This window comes from Scleropages formosus, unplaced genomic scaffold (genome assembly GCF_900964775.1).
Source record: "Scleropages formosus unplaced genomic scaffold, fSclFor1.1, whole genome shotgun sequence".
NCBI classification, from domain to species: Eukaryota; Metazoa; Chordata; class Actinopteri; order Osteoglossiformes; family Osteoglossidae; genus Scleropages; species Scleropages formosus.
Window position 1 is genome coordinate 82,447 of NW_021641044.1, and position 16,955 is coordinate 99,401.

The 16,955-nt window shown below is 41.5% G+C and overlaps 1 protein-coding gene across 1 annotated transcript; it reads left to right on the forward strand.

Moving 5' to 3' along the window:
- Positions 1 to 274: 274 nt before the first annotated feature.
- On the forward strand, positions 275 to 16,090 carry LOC108928404 (nck-associated protein 1-like). Its single transcript, XM_018742308.2, has 31 exons — positions 275 to 635; positions 1,539 to 1,649; positions 1,985 to 2,077; positions 2,224 to 2,280; positions 2,817 to 2,959; positions 3,595 to 3,685; positions 3,906 to 4,043; positions 4,454 to 4,502; positions 4,761 to 4,917; positions 5,330 to 5,386; positions 5,512 to 5,608; positions 5,789 to 5,898; positions 6,468 to 6,600; positions 6,688 to 6,769; positions 6,884 to 6,942; positions 7,060 to 7,205; positions 7,918 to 8,050; positions 8,641 to 8,760; positions 9,347 to 9,486; positions 9,688 to 9,819; positions 10,244 to 10,462; positions 10,663 to 10,793; positions 11,246 to 11,343; positions 11,453 to 11,546; positions 11,664 to 11,746; positions 12,535 to 12,615; positions 13,608 to 13,701; positions 13,811 to 13,927; positions 14,370 to 14,479; positions 14,685 to 14,774; positions 15,778 to 16,090. The coding sequence occupies exons 1-31, from the start codon at positions 546 to 548 to the stop codon at positions 15,892 to 15,894; spliced, it is 3,372 nt and encodes a 1,123-aa protein (XP_018597824.1). The 5' UTR covers positions 275 to 545; the 3' UTR covers positions 15,895 to 16,090.
- The last annotated feature ends 865 nt before the right edge of the window (positions 16,091 to 16,955 follow it).

Sequence of the window (16,955 nt, forward strand, 5' to 3'; positions counted from 1 at the left end):
GAGAGCAGGACCCGGTCCAACCCACTGTGCCACCGCACCCCCTTGATTCAAAACTATTCCTTTAGAAAAATATTTTTATGATATCAAGATACACATGCATGGATATGAATGTAGAGTCCTCATCTAAAAGGCCCACAGACAAAAGTTACAACTGTTGGTTTTCTATAAGCTAAAGCAAGGATTACAAGAGACAGGAAGCCGTGACGACACAGCCTGTACGGCAGGACCTGGTGATATCTACAGCTGTGGTTTCCTACTATTTCCGCCACGACACACACACACACACATAGCCACCACTGGCGACATGAGGCACACTTCTGTTTGCATGGGAAGATCGACGGTGAAGTAGAACCGAACTTCAGACTCTTTGATCGGCGCTCTTCCCCGAAATGAACTGGAGAGCAGAGCGCTAGGGCCCGCCCACTCTTATGGGGACAACGCAACGTTGAAAAGGGTGTGGTCATATTGTGTGTGACCAAGTCGTTGCGAAGAGTACTACCCCTGGAGAAAATAGAGGCACGACAGGGAGTACAACACCTGGTGCCATGGCCTACCAGCAGAAACTGGCCGAGAAGCTGACTGTCCTCAATGAGAGGGGCAGAGGGGTCCTCATTCGGATGAAACACATAAAGACGGTGAGTGAGGAACAAGCTTCCCCATAAGATCGTGTCACTTTCTTCTGAAAATAGGAAGTAGAACTACTCAGTTTATGACTGAAGACATTACGTCTGCATTTAGAGTAAGCAGGATAGATGCTACAAACATAGGTGGCATCCTGCAGGTCTTGAGAACCTTCTTAGCAGCAGAACAGATGGGACAGGTGTGCAGGAAGAGCAAATTTCTTCCTTTTCTCAAGCGGGGAGATGATCAAGGCCACAACGCAACAGATGGGGCCCCTTCACGTAGCGTGAAAAGTCTAAAGGATAAGGCAAACTGTCGGACTTGTGTTGTGCGGCTGCCGTTAAACGTATGCGAACGGTTGCAATAACGCGTCAAAGCTGTGTACGTGTGTTAGTTTTAGCGATTAAAGTGCTCTGACAGCAGAGAATTTCTGTGCCCGCACTCAGTAACTGCAGATGAGACTGCTTTCGGTTCTCGAAGGCCACCCCAATCTTGAAAGCGGAAGTCTGTACAGGAAGCAAGACTGCTGAAAGTTCGAAACAGCACAATTGACACAAATGCTAATTTTCAATTCTAAAAATGCACAATCGTCGAGCGATATTCTCACCCCAGTTTTTACGTTACAACAATTTAATTTTACGGAAAACCGCACATATCATTGAAAGATGTGTCGCATATAAATGTGACGTCCTGTGAAATATGTTGTCAGATTCGCCGCATTTGCATTTGCTCGTAGCCCATCCAATGAGGTTGCATGAAAAGATTTTTCCATACTGGGTCACAAGGCTACTCAGGGCTACTCTGTGGTTATGACCAGTGGTACGGTTAAGCAGCATATGGCATTTGACAGTGTTCTACTAAACTCTCAGTGCCTTGCTACCACTCACACTTTCATCTTTACATCTCTGTCATGTCAGGTATGCTCTGACCCTCAGCTCAAACCCTCGTTCTTGACAGAGAAGGCAATGGAGCCTGCTGTCAAATACATCAACAAGAAATTCCCAAACATTGACCTCCGAGGAAACATTGTAAGTACCCATGCTGCATTCAACCTGATCTAGTTTTCCCTCTTTCTCAATGCTAAATTCATTAACTAATCATCAGGTTGGGCAACTCAATGGGATAGCGGATAGCATAGTGGTTAGAGCTGCTCCCTTCGAACACAAAGGTGACAGGTCCAAATCTCACCTCCTGCTGTAGTAGCCTTGAGCAAAGTACTTACCCAAAATTGCTCCAGTAAAATTGGTCACCTGTGTAAATGGGTGAACAACTGCAAATAGCTGAATGTTGTCAGTTGCTTTGCAGAATCGGCTAAATAAGTAATTGTTTCACCTTTGCACTGTTACATTTCTTATAATTACAGCAAAATCTATCTGGTGTCCAGAAGCAGAAGTCAGAAATACTCGTAGCCCTCACAAGTTACTACTATTCCTTCATTGATGTGATGGAGTTCAGGGTAAGACAGCTGAGATCATGGCACTTCTACTTGTTGAAATTTGTTGGTGTTTGTTATGAACAAATTAAATTTTGACATCTGTTAAGCAATTAACAGGTAATTCTTGTGAAAAGTATTACTATTTTCTGTTGTGTCTGTTCTTTTAGGATCATGTGTATGAACTCTTGAACACCATAGATGCTTGCCAGTGCTTTTTCAATATAGTGAGTATGAAGCTATACTGACCCATCACTGTGAGATGAAAATGTAGAACCCAGCAATTGCCCCTTGACACGTCTGTTTTATTACCATATTAATCAGTAACAAATAATAACACACACACACACACACACACATTTTCAGAACCGCTTGTCCCATATGGGGTCGCGGGGAACCGGAGCCTACCCGGTAACACAGGGCGTAAGGCCGGAGGGGGAGGGGACACACCCAGGACGGGACGCCAGTCCATCGCAAGGCACCCCAAGCGGGACTCGAACCCCAGACCCACCAGAAAGCAGGACCGTGGTCCAACCCACTGCGCCACTGCGCCCCCCCACAAATAATAACAATACTGTATTATTATTATTATTTGCTTGGCCTGTGACATAATGGAAAGTAACTCGGAAGGTGACTTTTAAATCCCAGGAACTGAATCGGTTAAAAGGCGCTATACTTAACCACTAGTCTAGTCTACTTACTGCCTATTGTTAATTTCAGAGGTCAGCCCTTGCCAGTGAAAAATTGATTCCTGTTTTCACAGACAGTGAACTTTGACTTCACCAAGAGCTACCTGGACCTCATTGTGACCTACACCTCTGTCATTATGATGCTTTCCCGTATCGATGACAGGAAGGTGCTCACTGCCATGTACAACTGTGCACATGAGATGTCTAATGGCAACAGGTAAAGTCAAACTAGCCAAAGATCAATACTCATCAATATTGACAGCACAAAAATTCATGTCAATAAAAAAACTGAAATTACAAAGAACTCTGAAGATTACCACAGTGTTCAATACTGTACTCAATACTTTTTCTGCTGCCAACTTGCACAGTGATGATGTACTTTTAAGACAGTTATGCAAACAGGAGACTAGAAGCCCTCTTTCTCACTCCTGTAGACGCAAAAAATCAACGCTCAGTTATATGTGTTACAGTCAATAAGTTCCGATGGCTTGCAACCACAGCATGATCACATGGCGACCCGCTGTGACTGTGACATGTCATAACATGTTACAAGGTGTCTCTTGAACAAGTGTAGCCTAACTGATGTAAAACATACAGTGACTTCTTGAATTACACAAGAACAGTGTAACAGATTGCTGCTTATACACACTATGTGCAACTTATTGCCACCAGCTTATTTGAAACACACATTTGGACTGTGGGAGGAAACCCATGCAAGAACATACAGGGCATACTCCATGGAAACTAAATCCAACCCGTGTCTTTCCGCACAAGGTGCCGTGAGACAACAGCACTACTTGCTGCGCTGCTGTGCTGCCCGTATTTGTTTATTTGGCGTTTATTTTCCTGTAGTGATCCTTCTTACCCCCGGCTGGGACAGATGATCTTGGAGTATGACCACCCATGGAAAAAACTGACAGAAGAGTTTGGCCCCCATACTAAAGTAAGCCTGAGTGGTGATGGGAATTTCTCGAAACCTCAAAACAATCACATTCTATTCGAAGTTGCACTAACAGTTTTCGCATTCACAAAGTTTTTTCTTTAAATCACAATCTGTCAGCTGAGTCAAACTTGGAAGGAACAGTGCTGTAAGAAAAGTGTGGGAATGATACTGATGCCAAACATGTCCCTGCTTCCTGTTTCTCTTCCCTTCCTGAGGGCAGTCGGTGACGGGTGCTGTGCTCTCACTGCACATGGTGTACCCGCGCAGGAACCTGGGAGCTGAGCAGTGGCGTAGCGCCCAGCTCCTCAGTCTGCTGAGCGTGCCAGCCGATATGCTCTCCCCAGCCTGCTGTGAAACCGTACGTACCGCATCTCTCCCTGAGCACTTCTGAGGGCTCTCCTTGCAAGAGCTCTCTTGTTTTGCGTATCTGGTAAAACCGTGTAACATATAAACATGAAAACAGAACTGGAAAAATCACAAAAGTGAAAACCACATCAATTGTAAGTTAGGGATATCAAAAAGAGAGCAGAAGACACACATCTCCCATATAAACGCCTTATTTAGTAATTTATCTATAGAAATATATTCTATATGTTGTGGCGGTTATTTTTGTGCATTTGTAAAATATAAAATACTGAAGAGAAACACATAAAAGTGTATATTAAACATACTCTTTCCAAACCATCCATTTAAACACGTGCAAAAGGTGCAGTATAGTATTTTACGCAAGTACTGGAGAAGGTTAGTTGGACTGTTTCTTCTTCTTAGATGCCTTGTGAGTACCTGCCTATGGAGGTGATGGAGCGCTGGATCATCTGTGAGTATTTGCCAGCTGGCTCACCAGTAATACTTTCTACATGCTGCAAACTCATTCCCATTCTAGTTATCATGTGCTAGGCTTTTTGTAACTGGAAGAGAAATAAAACTCCTTGGCTAAGCTGTCTGTGTAGAGTACAAAGGATTGTCCCTTCTTGATTCTTTGTATGTTTGTACCCATGTGGTCACAAGTGTCCACGTACAGGGGCAGGCTGCTCCATGATATGCTTCTCATTTGCCCTTCGGCCATCCTCCGCAGTGGGGTTCCTGCTCTGCCACAGCAGCCTGAACACTAACCAGGCTTCACAGGACCTGTGGAAGATGGCACTGCGCAGTGGCCTGTACATCACGCTCATCAGAGATGAGACAATCAACATACATAAGGTCACAGAGGACTACTTTGACACCCTCAAAGGGTATGTGCCAGACTTTACATTTACATTACAAAGTTCAATACGAGGCATCGGTACCCAAATAATTCATGCTGAACAGATGGCAAAATTATTGTTCAAATCTAAAACTGCTTCATTTGCTGTGAAGCATTCTTCTTTTTTAAATTTGCCTCTCAGTTGGTTGAAAAAGTTGTATACCATCTGTATGTACCTTTCTACACATTCTGCAGTATACAGATTCTACTGCCATAAGGCACCACTGCTGTGGAACACCAATAATGTGAGCTGAGGAGAAACATTTCATGTTTATTATGGCTGGCTACAAATTAACATTTTAATAAGTCCCAAGAACTTGAAATCCAAAAAAAAAAAAAAAAAACTGTGTCTGAAAGCCTTACCTGCTTTATTTCTGATTTTATTTTTTTGTTTGGAACAGATACAGCAAGCGGATTGCAGATATCAAAGAGTGCAGAGAACATGTCATAGTTAACTGGTGAGAAAATGCAGTTTTTAAACGTTCAGGCACATGTCAAAAGAAATGACCAATTGGCCTTAAATGTAACATGTCACCCTTTGCATTATTTCACAAAGCCCATTTTGTGTCTCTGTGTGTTACAGTGGAGCCATACACAAAGAGAAAAGACAATTCTTACGAAATGCAATAAAAGAATTGTGTAAAATTCTAGAGGATGAACCAGGACTGCTGGGACCTAAGGTCTGTTGACATGTTTCTGTTATCTTTGGAAAATTTGGGTCAAAAAGAAATATAAAGCAAACATCAAAATGACTGCTGTGAATAATTTGCTCCTTAGACATAACAGGAATGAAATATGTGAAAGAGATTAATAGAATAGAGACCTAACAGGATCATTCATTTTCTCTTGTGTTAAAAAAGGCCTTGTATGTGTGCATGGCCCTGGCGTTTTCTCGCGATGAAGTGCTCTGGCTTGTCCGGCACTCAGAGAACGTCCCCAAGACCAAGACTCCTGAAGACTACATAGACTCGTGAGTCTACACACTCAGTAGAACGTCATGTCTGACTCTTTGAATTTCATAATTTTACCATACTCAATGCTAACCCAAGACCAACCAAGAATGGAAAATGTAGTAACAAAGAAATTAAACAAAATGCTAAATAACTGGGGATCAGAATATGTTTAAAAACTTATTGTTGGACCTCAACTTATATTTATTTGTTAATCTGATGCTTTTCTCCAGAGTAACTTACGATGTTAAGACACTTACAACAACTTATCCAGCTAGGCATATTTCAACTGGAGCAATTTCAGTGCCCGTACCTTGCTCAAATGTATTACAGCTGGAGATGAGGCCTAAACCCACAATGTTGGGGGTCCAAGGGGAGTAACTCTAACCACTACACTACCAGCTGCCTCTGGTCCTTTAATGCCACTATTATTATTACTATGAGATGACAGGTAATTAAGAAACCATCATTAATCCATTTGTTTGGAGCATGTGGTGAGAAAATAAAAACACGGACTTCAGTCCTGACTTTGCTCGCCCAGCTCTGCAACAGCGTTGACGTGTGATGTCTTCTACTGTGTGTGCTACAGGCAACTGGCCGAACTGCTGTTCTACACAGAGAAACTGAAGACATTGATGTGCCGGCACAGCCGTGTACTGCAGCGTTACCACCTTCAGTACCTGGCGCAATTTGATGCCCTTGCATTAAACGACACAATACAGGTACCACAGGAGGTGTTAAGGATAGAGCTGCTGTCATTCATAAGAATATCTACCAAAAGTCTACTGCCCACATATCTCTGTTTCTAGAACATGAATGTGTGTCCAGAAGAAGAATCAGTTCTGATGACATCATTTGTCTCTACACTGTCTGCATTAACAGTGAAGCAAGGTATTAAAAAATAACTTCAAACAGATTTGTTTTGCTCCGCTTTACATAGGCACCTATCTGGTCATTTGTACCTAGTATTCTGAGGCTGATCTGTTTTTCTGTATGGTTTGACAGTGGAAAATGGGGAGGAGTTTGATTTCAGAGCTCTCAGACTGGATTGGTTAAGGCTGCAGGTAGAAGAACCCTTCCATCAACACTACTTTTACAGAACAGGCCTTATTTAGAATTCTTCTTTCTTGCACTGTCAAGTAAGGAACTTGAATTAAGGGAGGACTATTTGTTTCTTTCAGGCGTACACCAGCGTGGCTAAGGCTCCACTCTGTCTCAAAGATTATCCTGACTTGGCCAAGATAATGAACATGACTGAGTTTCACACCAAAATGATGGATGACATTGATGGGGTCCTTCGAGAAACCTCAGATCTTTCAATACTCTGGTTGGTATTCATTAAGAGTGTACGGCAGGAAATCTGTACTAATTATGCTGACGATGCATGCTGTACTCTACATGATGGCTTATAGTTCTGAATCCTTTGACCTGTACTATTGCCATTCTCTGAAGGCATCTTTGCTGTTATGGCTCAGATAAGGAAGTAGAGCTGCAAATTATTTACAGTCTGCTGAATTTAAAGCTTTACGTCATATTACGGAAGGCACAGTGCCACAGTGATTAGTGCTGTTGTCTCATAGTACTTGGCTGGTGTGAGAAGACATGGGTTTGATTCCCTGCTCAGTCTGTGTGGCATTTGCATCCTCTCCCTGTGTCTGTTTCCTCCCACAGTCCAAAAACATGCTGTTCAGGTTCCCCCATAGTGTGTGAGTGACACAGAGAGTGTGTTTCACTGATGTATGGATGAGTGACCCATTGTAAGTAGTGTATCTAGCAGTGTAAGTCACCGTAGTGAATAAGGTGTGTGTGCTGATAGTGCTACGTAGAGTTCATTGGAAGTTGCTTTGCAGAAAAGTGCCTGATAAATAAATGCAAACATTAATATCATGTATTATGCCAATCAACATAAATATGTTTGCCACAGAAATAATTCAAAATAACCCAATATTTATGCAATAAATTACTGACATTTATTATTAGTATTCTAAAGATTTTCCATTGAAGCACTAAAAAGCAAGCTGTACTTTTTTTCCCGACAGCTTCTACCCACGTGTCTTTGAGAAGATGTTTTCTCAAGGCTGTGAAGACGTATTAATGCAAAGATATCTTATTGCATTTCCTTTGGTCTGCTCGCACTTCAACCAATGTACTCATCAGATGTGCCCAGAAGAGGTCAGCATTGAAGAACACATGTAACTGATATTAAATGCACAGGCACTAAAATGAATGAGACGTTTGCTGAAAGTGACGAACAAAAACAGTAAAAGGGCTGCGGTGTAAATATTTCTGTTTACTATGGATTTAAGTTTGCAATGACATATGCATACAATGAAGGACACTGGCTAAACTGAAGGTTGGGACAGTTGGTAGTGCAGTGGTTAAACCTCCTACCTCTGGATCCATGAATTGCAGGTTTGATCCCTCCTCTGGCTGTAGTACCCTTGAGCAAGGTACTTACCCTCAATTGCTCCAGTACAATTACCCACTTATACAAATGGGTAAATAACTGTAACCTTAACATTGTAAGTTGCTTTGGAGACAAATGTCAGCTAAATGAATAACTGCTTTCCAAGCCATTTAAAACACAAAAAAAGATCCAGAAACAACACAGCTGGAAAACACCGGCAGTGTGACGTGCAAACATCTCTTCTGTGTGATGTAATTTTGTGTCAAACGGTAGTACATGTAATGTCTTCTGACTGAAACAAAAACATCCTTTATAACAGTTTGATGTGTAATATCTCCTCTGTTGCTCAATCCAGATGGATGCCATAGAGAAGAGAAGTCTGAGATTTTGTGTGACATTCCTGGAAGAAATTGCAAAGCAGACATGCAGTATTGTGCTGGAGATCTGTGCAGAGCAGTGCAACTTGGATGACCAGGTGCTGCCAAAGAACTTTACTGCCACCACAGTTCAAACATCTACCTGTCTGTATCTGCCATTCATCGGTCTTAAAACACAGCAGGATTCAGAACATATTTAAAATACTAATCCTTTAAAATAGCATTAAAATATAATTTTGCATATATGAACTCGGTACTAGTCGGCAGCTGAAATACACAGACTGAAAAGCATTTTTAAATCTGTCATCAAAATGCACATTTCCAGGTTTTCTCCACACCATTTAAAAAAAAAAAAAAAAAAAAAAACACTGATGACTGAGATGTGGTGAGAAGAATCCTATTCTTACACGAAGTACCTGGACCTAGATTTTAAAACTGTCCTGCCATGCCTTTGTACTGCAAATGGAGGAAGGCTATGACAAAATTTATTACCGTGGAAAACTGAAAAATTTTTATCATTACACCCAAAAATTCCAACAGGGATTATTAAACAATAGTGTAAAAGCACACTACTTTTCTTATAAATTATGTTATGTGTATGTGTTCGGAATTAGTGACATGAAAGCTCTGACTTTGCTCAAGTTTCTCCTTTCTTTCTGCAATGGGCTTGTGGCCCCTTCGCAGCTGCTGCCAAAGCACTGTGCTCACACCATCAGCACCGCCCGCAACAAGAAGCAGAAGAAGCAGGTGCCGAAAAAGGGGGAAGTGCAGAGGGAAAAGCCGGGGACTGAAAGCATGAGAAAAGACAGAGCCGTTGTCACCAAGTGAGTGCTCCAAGTCAGTGTACGCATGCAGTTATGTCTTGTTGTGCTTTTGCCATCGTCTAGTTTATTGCAGTTATTGTAGCCAACTGATCAGTGCGATAAAAATCGAGGGAAAAATCATTATAATCTATGCCATAACAGAAACATTAATACAAGTGCAAGAAAACAGTTGATGTAAATGTGCTCTTCCCATGGCTGCAGCATGGACAAGCTTCACCTGACCCTCACAGAGCTGTGCTCCTCCCTGAACTACTGCAATCACTTCACCGTGTGGGACCACGTCATCATCCCCCCCGAGTACCTTCTCTCACAGCTGGAAATAAACCTCGCCAAGTCAGTTACACCCTCTAATCCTTCAGCTGTTCTAACAAATTCTCAGTAAAAACATTTTATTGTATGGTGTGTATGTGTGTGCATGTGTGCTTGGTTATTGTACTTAGTTCACAGTAATAGCGATATGTCTGAACTAATAGCCATGCCAGCTGAACATTCAAATTAGACAGATGGCTGAAAATGGAATGCAACTAATTTCTATAAAAGCTCAAAACGTACGGTATGGGGCGGCTGCACAATGAAGTGTGTCACACTGCTCGTGATTGTATACAAACAGTGCAAGAACAAAACTCTGCAGCAATTACACTAGTGGCAGCACTTATTTACATAGCCCCCAGGAGAAAATATACAACACTGAATCATGGTTCATTGAATCTTTCATGGACTACTTGCACATAATGACAGATCTCAATGCTGTTTACAGGGTCATCGTGCGAATGGCCAATTACAACAAGGCCACCCATGAGATCACTCGTCCGTCAGACCTGTTAGCAGGGATCAAGGCATACACATCCAGCTTGTACACCCTATCCCGGTACTTGAGTGTGGACGTCACCCGACTGGTGAAAAGTGTTCTGCTGCAGCAAACCCAGCCACTGGACTCCCAGGGGGACCAGACCATCACCACTCTCTACACCAGCTGGTAAAGACAATTACATACTACACAAGCATGGACTAATATTCTGTGCCGTCCCCTGCACCTAGACTGGACTGAGTTGTTCACAGATCATCTGTGTCATACAATGTATAAGGAGTTTTCTTGGATTATGAATCTCTGTGGAAAAGAGGATGACACAATAACCCGGCTCTGCCTGTGACTCACAAAAATCTGTATCTCAACAGGTATCTTGAGGGCCTTCTTCGGCAAGCGAGCAGTGCCTTAATTATCCACTGTCCCACCATGCATTGCTTTGTCAACCAGCCCAATGAGAATGAAACAAGATTCAAAGCAGAGGAGTACTCTGATGTCTCTGGTGAAAATTTACTTCTGCCTTTTACCATCTCTTGGTCAAACAATGAGCAAACGCTTCATACTGAATGCAGGGTATGACAAAATGGAATTTTCGTGACACAAAAAGTCTTCAGTGCTGGAAAATGCTGTGGCTCATACTGTGAAGGCCTCTGCTTATTTATCTTTGTGTGTTTTCTCACCTGCAGTATGACTTTCTTCCTCCTACACATACCAGTATCACCCACCTTCTCACCTCAGGAGACTTTGTACCCACTTTTAATGACTATATTATACCTATTTACATTCAAAATTCAGCTCCCAGCATGGCCAGGGCTGGAAAAAAGCTCAGCTCCCACACACAGGGTATCTGAATGCAACTGTAAATAAGCCTCTGTAATAAGATCTATAGTCAGCCATCAACATGAGTCAGTATGTGTCATGTAGTTTTGCCTCCCTCTACATCTCACCTCCCAGAGTTGCAAGCACTGGCAGAGCTGATTGGTCCATATGGACTGAAGTTCCTGACTGAGAACCTAATGTGGCATATCACCTCACAAGTCAGCGAGCTGAAGGTAAAGTTCACCAGTTTCTTAACCACCTAACACATATTCCAGCAAAAGCCAGCAACAAACATCTAGTTAGTGAAATTTTTGACGTATAACCCCATTTTCTGTTTTCCAGAAACTTGTGATTGACAACATGGATGTTCTAGTGCAGATAAGATCAAACTTTGATAAGCCCGAGGCAATGACCAATCTCCAGAGCAGGCTCCCAGGTATGGTGACTTCTGGCATGCAGGCATTCACGGAAAATGTTATGTATGTTAAAATATAAAAGACAAATTCGTTGTCCTCAGCAGGCTTCTTTCCTATTCCTTATCATTCCTTCTCAGCATCTGAGAATGTTTTGAAGAGAATGACCATCATTGGCGTGATCTTGTCCTTCAGAGCCATGATACAGGCTGCACTGGGAGATGTACGTATCAATGCTTTCTTGGGATCTATTCAAGAACAGTGCTATTCAATTTTTCTACTCTTGAGCTGTCTGCATGTGACAGCTCTCTCTGTGGTATCACATAAAAATCCACACATAAAAAGACCTGCTTCTGGCAGCCGCTGCATTATGATAATAGATTGCAATTCTGCATACCCAGCTCCAGCAGAGACTATTGACAAACCACCTCCAAATATACCCCATAAATATTTAAAAATATATGAACAAGAGGGAAACAGTAATCTCATTTCTAAGAAGAAACATATGTTAATGAACATTATCTAAGTCATCAAAACATAATGTCATAGTAGAAAAATAAGACAAAAATATATTGAAATTGAATAACTTAGTAAAGGTACAGTATTTAAGGCTTCAAATAGATAATCCGTGTAAAACTAGGCAGAAAAGTCCACATCCTTTCTAAATACTGTAACCACAGGAAAAAAAAATTAACTACACACACATTTTCTGAACCGCTTGTCCCATACGGGGTCGTGGGGAACCGGAGCCTAACCCGGCAACTCAGGGCGTAAGGCTGGAGGGGAAGGGGACACACCCAGGACGGGACGCCAGTCCATCACAAGGCACCCCAAGTGGGACTCAAACCCCAGACCCACTGGAAAGCAGGACCTGGTCCAACCCACTGCACCACCGCGCCTCCCCAAAAATTAACTAATAAAATATATTTTTACTTTGTTTCATTTTCATTTAAACGTTTTCTGTCAGTTAACCCTTCAACTTGCTGAGTTCATGTTAACCTTTCTTTTCAGACCATGCAGAAACATTGTCCCTACCTGATGGGACCAACTGAGTGCCTTAGGGACATGATCTCTCCAGAAACAGACATTAAGGTAAATGCATTTGTCATCTTCAGGTAAATTAGGAAAAACTAAAATTAATGACTATGTGTTTAACTAATCCTCAGAGTGATACTAATAAAAGTAGCTCACAAATTTCTATATAAATAGGACATTTAAAGAAAAGCAACAACTGTTGATGTTTGGGGGCAGCTGGTAGTGTAGTGGTTAGAGCTGCTGCCATCAGACCCAGCAGTTGCAGGGCTGAATCTCACCTCCAGCTGTAATACCTTTGAGCAAGGTACTTACCCTAAACTGCTCCAGTAAATAATTAGCCAGCCAAACATATGGGTAAGTAAGTGAAGGTCGCTTTGGAGAAAGTGTCAGAGAAATGATAAATCATTATAAATACAGTTTATTAAAAAGGCTATACAGACAGTAATAGGAATTATAGAGGTGGCAATGGTGCTTGGTTGGTCATTGCAAAACATATTCACATGAATTCACTATGACAGATACAAGTATGTGGGCTTAGTGTTGAGTACTGCCAAACAATATCCTTCCCTCTGAATCAACCCTCAATGCTGAAACTGATATATTCCGCTTCAGATGTATGTATAATCATCTGATAAAGATTTAAATATTATTTATTATTGGAATTAAAGTAAAACGACACTGTACAATGATCTAATTTACCCTGTCATAAATGAGAATCCCACATCCACTTATGGATAAACACATTAAAGCAAGCTAGGATACCAATCCTTTATCTTTGTGGCTAATATGGCTGAAAAATAGAAATAACAGCAATTTTCTCTTGTGAGATGACCGTGTTCAAAACTCACTTTAACTTCCAGTGACACTGGCAGCATTGATGGTCTGATGAAGCATACTCAGATCTTATCTACAGCTTGTGAACTATAACCACAATAACAACGGAAATATTCTGAGCAGGAGCCAGGAAGAGGTTTCATGCAGTGGCTGTGCATTTGTTTACTGGTTCATTTATGTGTGCTGTGTGCTCCTCTGCTCCCTGTGACATGTAGGCAACTCTAAGTGTGTTTGAGCTGGCCTCTGCAGCAGGACTGTCTTGTGACATTGATCCTGCCCTTGTCACGGCCATCGCCAACATGCGCACAGGTAGAGTGAAAATAGAAGGACTGACAACTTCAGTAGTAAGGATGTGTGTTTTGAAAGTGTTCTTCAAACTTGCCAGGATGTTTAATGTGTGGTTGCTCCATGCTTACAGATGGTTCATCTTTAGAGGAGGAGTACAAGTTGACATACCTCCTCCTGATCTACGTCGCAGTGTCACTTCCCATTCTCGCGGTGGACCCTAATTCATACTACAGCCGTGAATATGGAGGTAAAGCCTGACCAACATAGGCCTAACTACCAAATCAGCAATGAGCTGGAGTTAACACACAACATTTCAGTGTGACTGCTCCAAAACTGCAGACATGAATTGTGGGAAGAATGTTTGGCCAAGAAAAATTTATTTACAGACATCTACTTCTGACGTGCATTCACAGTGTTGCTGTTGGCTTCCATCCTAGTGACCTCAGCTATCTGGCTTAAAGCCTAAACAAAAACGTAAAAACATTTTTTTTTTTTTTCAAAAATCCAGCAAAGCAAAGGATGGCATTTTCCCTATGTTGCTTTTTCCATGGCCTGTTAAGGTTTTCCAAGAATTAAACTCTCGGGCCTCAGTGAACCAAATGTTTCCAATTCTGCACTGCATGCGTCTTGCTTTGTGGTCTGTTACCGTGTTAGCAGCCACTTTCACTGCAATTTTCTCTCTCTCACAGGGCACCATAACAACATCCATTGTCTTGCCACTGCCATAAACCAATTGTCAGCAGCTATGTTTACAGCTCAAAACAAGAACATAGAGCAGCACTTGAAGGAATTCCTCTTTGTGAGTAGAGGTGAAAATTCATACAGAAGATGCACAGCAAACATTTCACCTGTTCTTTGAAAGTAAAAATGCAGGAAGGTTGTAAAAAATTGCCATCTTTGTTAAACAAATACTGCTTTTCCGCATTGTCATTCAGTGCAATCAGGCATCTTACAGTGAAAGTTATGTGAAAAGAAGCAAAATCTTTCCTGGGTATCTCCCACAGGTGGCCTCTTCCACCTTACTGCAACTGGGTCAGAATGTGGAGAGAACTGACAGCAAAAACAGAGATTCCATTTACCTACTTCTGCACATGGTAATCCTTCTCCATCCATTTGCTCATTAAATGTGTGTGGTCTATGAAGTGAAAATTCATTATAACAACACATCAATATGTTCTTGAAAAATTCAGCTACACTGGCCCTACAGCTTACAAACACAACTGTGATGCATCTCAATTTGTTTCGAATTACTCAGTTTTATCACTGAGCAAAAAAAAAAAAAAAAAAAAAAAAATCAACAAAAGTTAAATAATATAGATGTCCCCAAATTTATTCCCAGGTTAGGATGTAGCCTCAGATGAAGCTATAATTAATAAAAAACTCAGACTTCTATTCATTATCAGTAACTCCTTATCCAATGCAGTGTGATATTTAGAAGCATAAGGTGCAATATCAATAAAGGTTTAATACAGAAATTCCATAGTTAAAGAATTAGTTTCTGTAAAAATCTTGAATGTAGTTATAATACTGTAAATGAAAACATGTAATTTTTAAATTTCATTTATTTTCATTTTTACATTACAAACTTCAAGGCAAATTGAAAGTAATTTAAAAAAGGGAAATTAAAAACATCCCAACTCCACAAACTGCTATTCATATTTATCATCTTTTTATTGAACACCAACACTCTGCAAACACTGTAACAAGCAAGCTGAATTAATCCAGCCCCACACTTATTCTGCTTGGGTGCATTCTACAGACAACTAACTGCTGGACATAGAAACACAGTTGCTTCTGCTGCATAACAGAAAAATTTTAGAAGCAGTAACAGTGTTGAAAATGCAATTAAGCAAAAAAAAAAAAAAATCTTCATATATTTGTAACTCATATGTTCATAACACAAGAGCCAGTGTATTAGTTAAAATTTCCATGAAAATAAATGACTTGAGATTAATTCTATGAATTTCAAGGCTCCTATAAATTCACAATAGGAAATGTCAAGCCTGATAAGTATATGTTCCTTTATAGCGATGATAATAAAACCACATGAAAATGTCAATGTACCCTGATGTCCCTTTTTAATGTTTCTTTTTCTAGATAGTGGAAGAGTCCCCATTCCTTAGCCAGGACATGCTGGAGAAGTGCTTTCCATATGCCCTGTTGCGCAATGCCTACAGAGATGTGTACAAGTCATCCATCATTACTTTGGGTTGACGAGTCACATGCCACTTTCTACTAATAAGAGCCACACAGGGTGCATTAAATTAATCATACATAACATGGCCCAGTTATCTAATGACCTCTGAAAATTCCCAATGAAATTTGGTAAACCACTCAGCTAAAGCTACTATAAACAGTATGTGTCTGTCAAAGTGTAATTTTCTGCAGCTGCTTCTAAATAAAAATGAGCTAAAGATCACAAAGAGTTGCATATTTTCAGAGTAAAAGAACAGTGTACTTCTTACCTGATTAAGTCTTAACTTTTTGTTAGTAGGGGCGGCTGGTGGCGTCGTGGTTGGAGCGGCTGTTTTTGCCTCTGAAGGATGCTGGTTCAATTCCTGCCTCCAGCTGTAGTGCCCTTGAGCAATATGCTTGTTCTGAAATTGCTCCAGTACCTCTGCCTGGCTGTGTGCCTGGGTGACTAGTTGTGGCCCTGCGATAGACTGGCATCCTGTCCAGGGTGTACATCCCCTCCTTCAGCCTTGCGCCCAATGTCTCTGGAATAGGCTCTGGCTCACTGCAACCCTGCACAGGGCAAGTGGCTATTGAAATTGGTTGGTTTCTTGCAAGTAGTACATTAGCATGACACTGAGCATATAGCTATGTGGTGCAGTGACACCTTTTAGCAGTCAAAGGCCTCCAGCTCTAACGTTGCCCTCTATCAACTCATACCCAAGTTTCACTCTGGTTCTGGACAGCCAGGTTGACACCCTGGAGATGTCGGTGGTGATCATGCTTCTTTTCACCAGAGTATGTGTAACATCCCAGTTGCATTAGTACAACAGTTACTGTTGGGCTTGTGTGTCCACAGTGGGAGGAAGCAGCCTGCCCAAGTGTGTGGGCAAGGACTGAAATAGCAGCATGCCCCGCACCCCTGCATTACCCTCACCTCTCTAGAGGCTGGTAACTAAGCGTGGTGATGCACATGAAGACAAAGCCAATGGGGCTTCAACAACCAAGAGAAACAAGTTCATAACCTCAGACTCCCACCTGTTTAAGCTTACATCTGTCATTATTATGCCATCAGTTATTCCATATTACAAAAGTCTTCATTT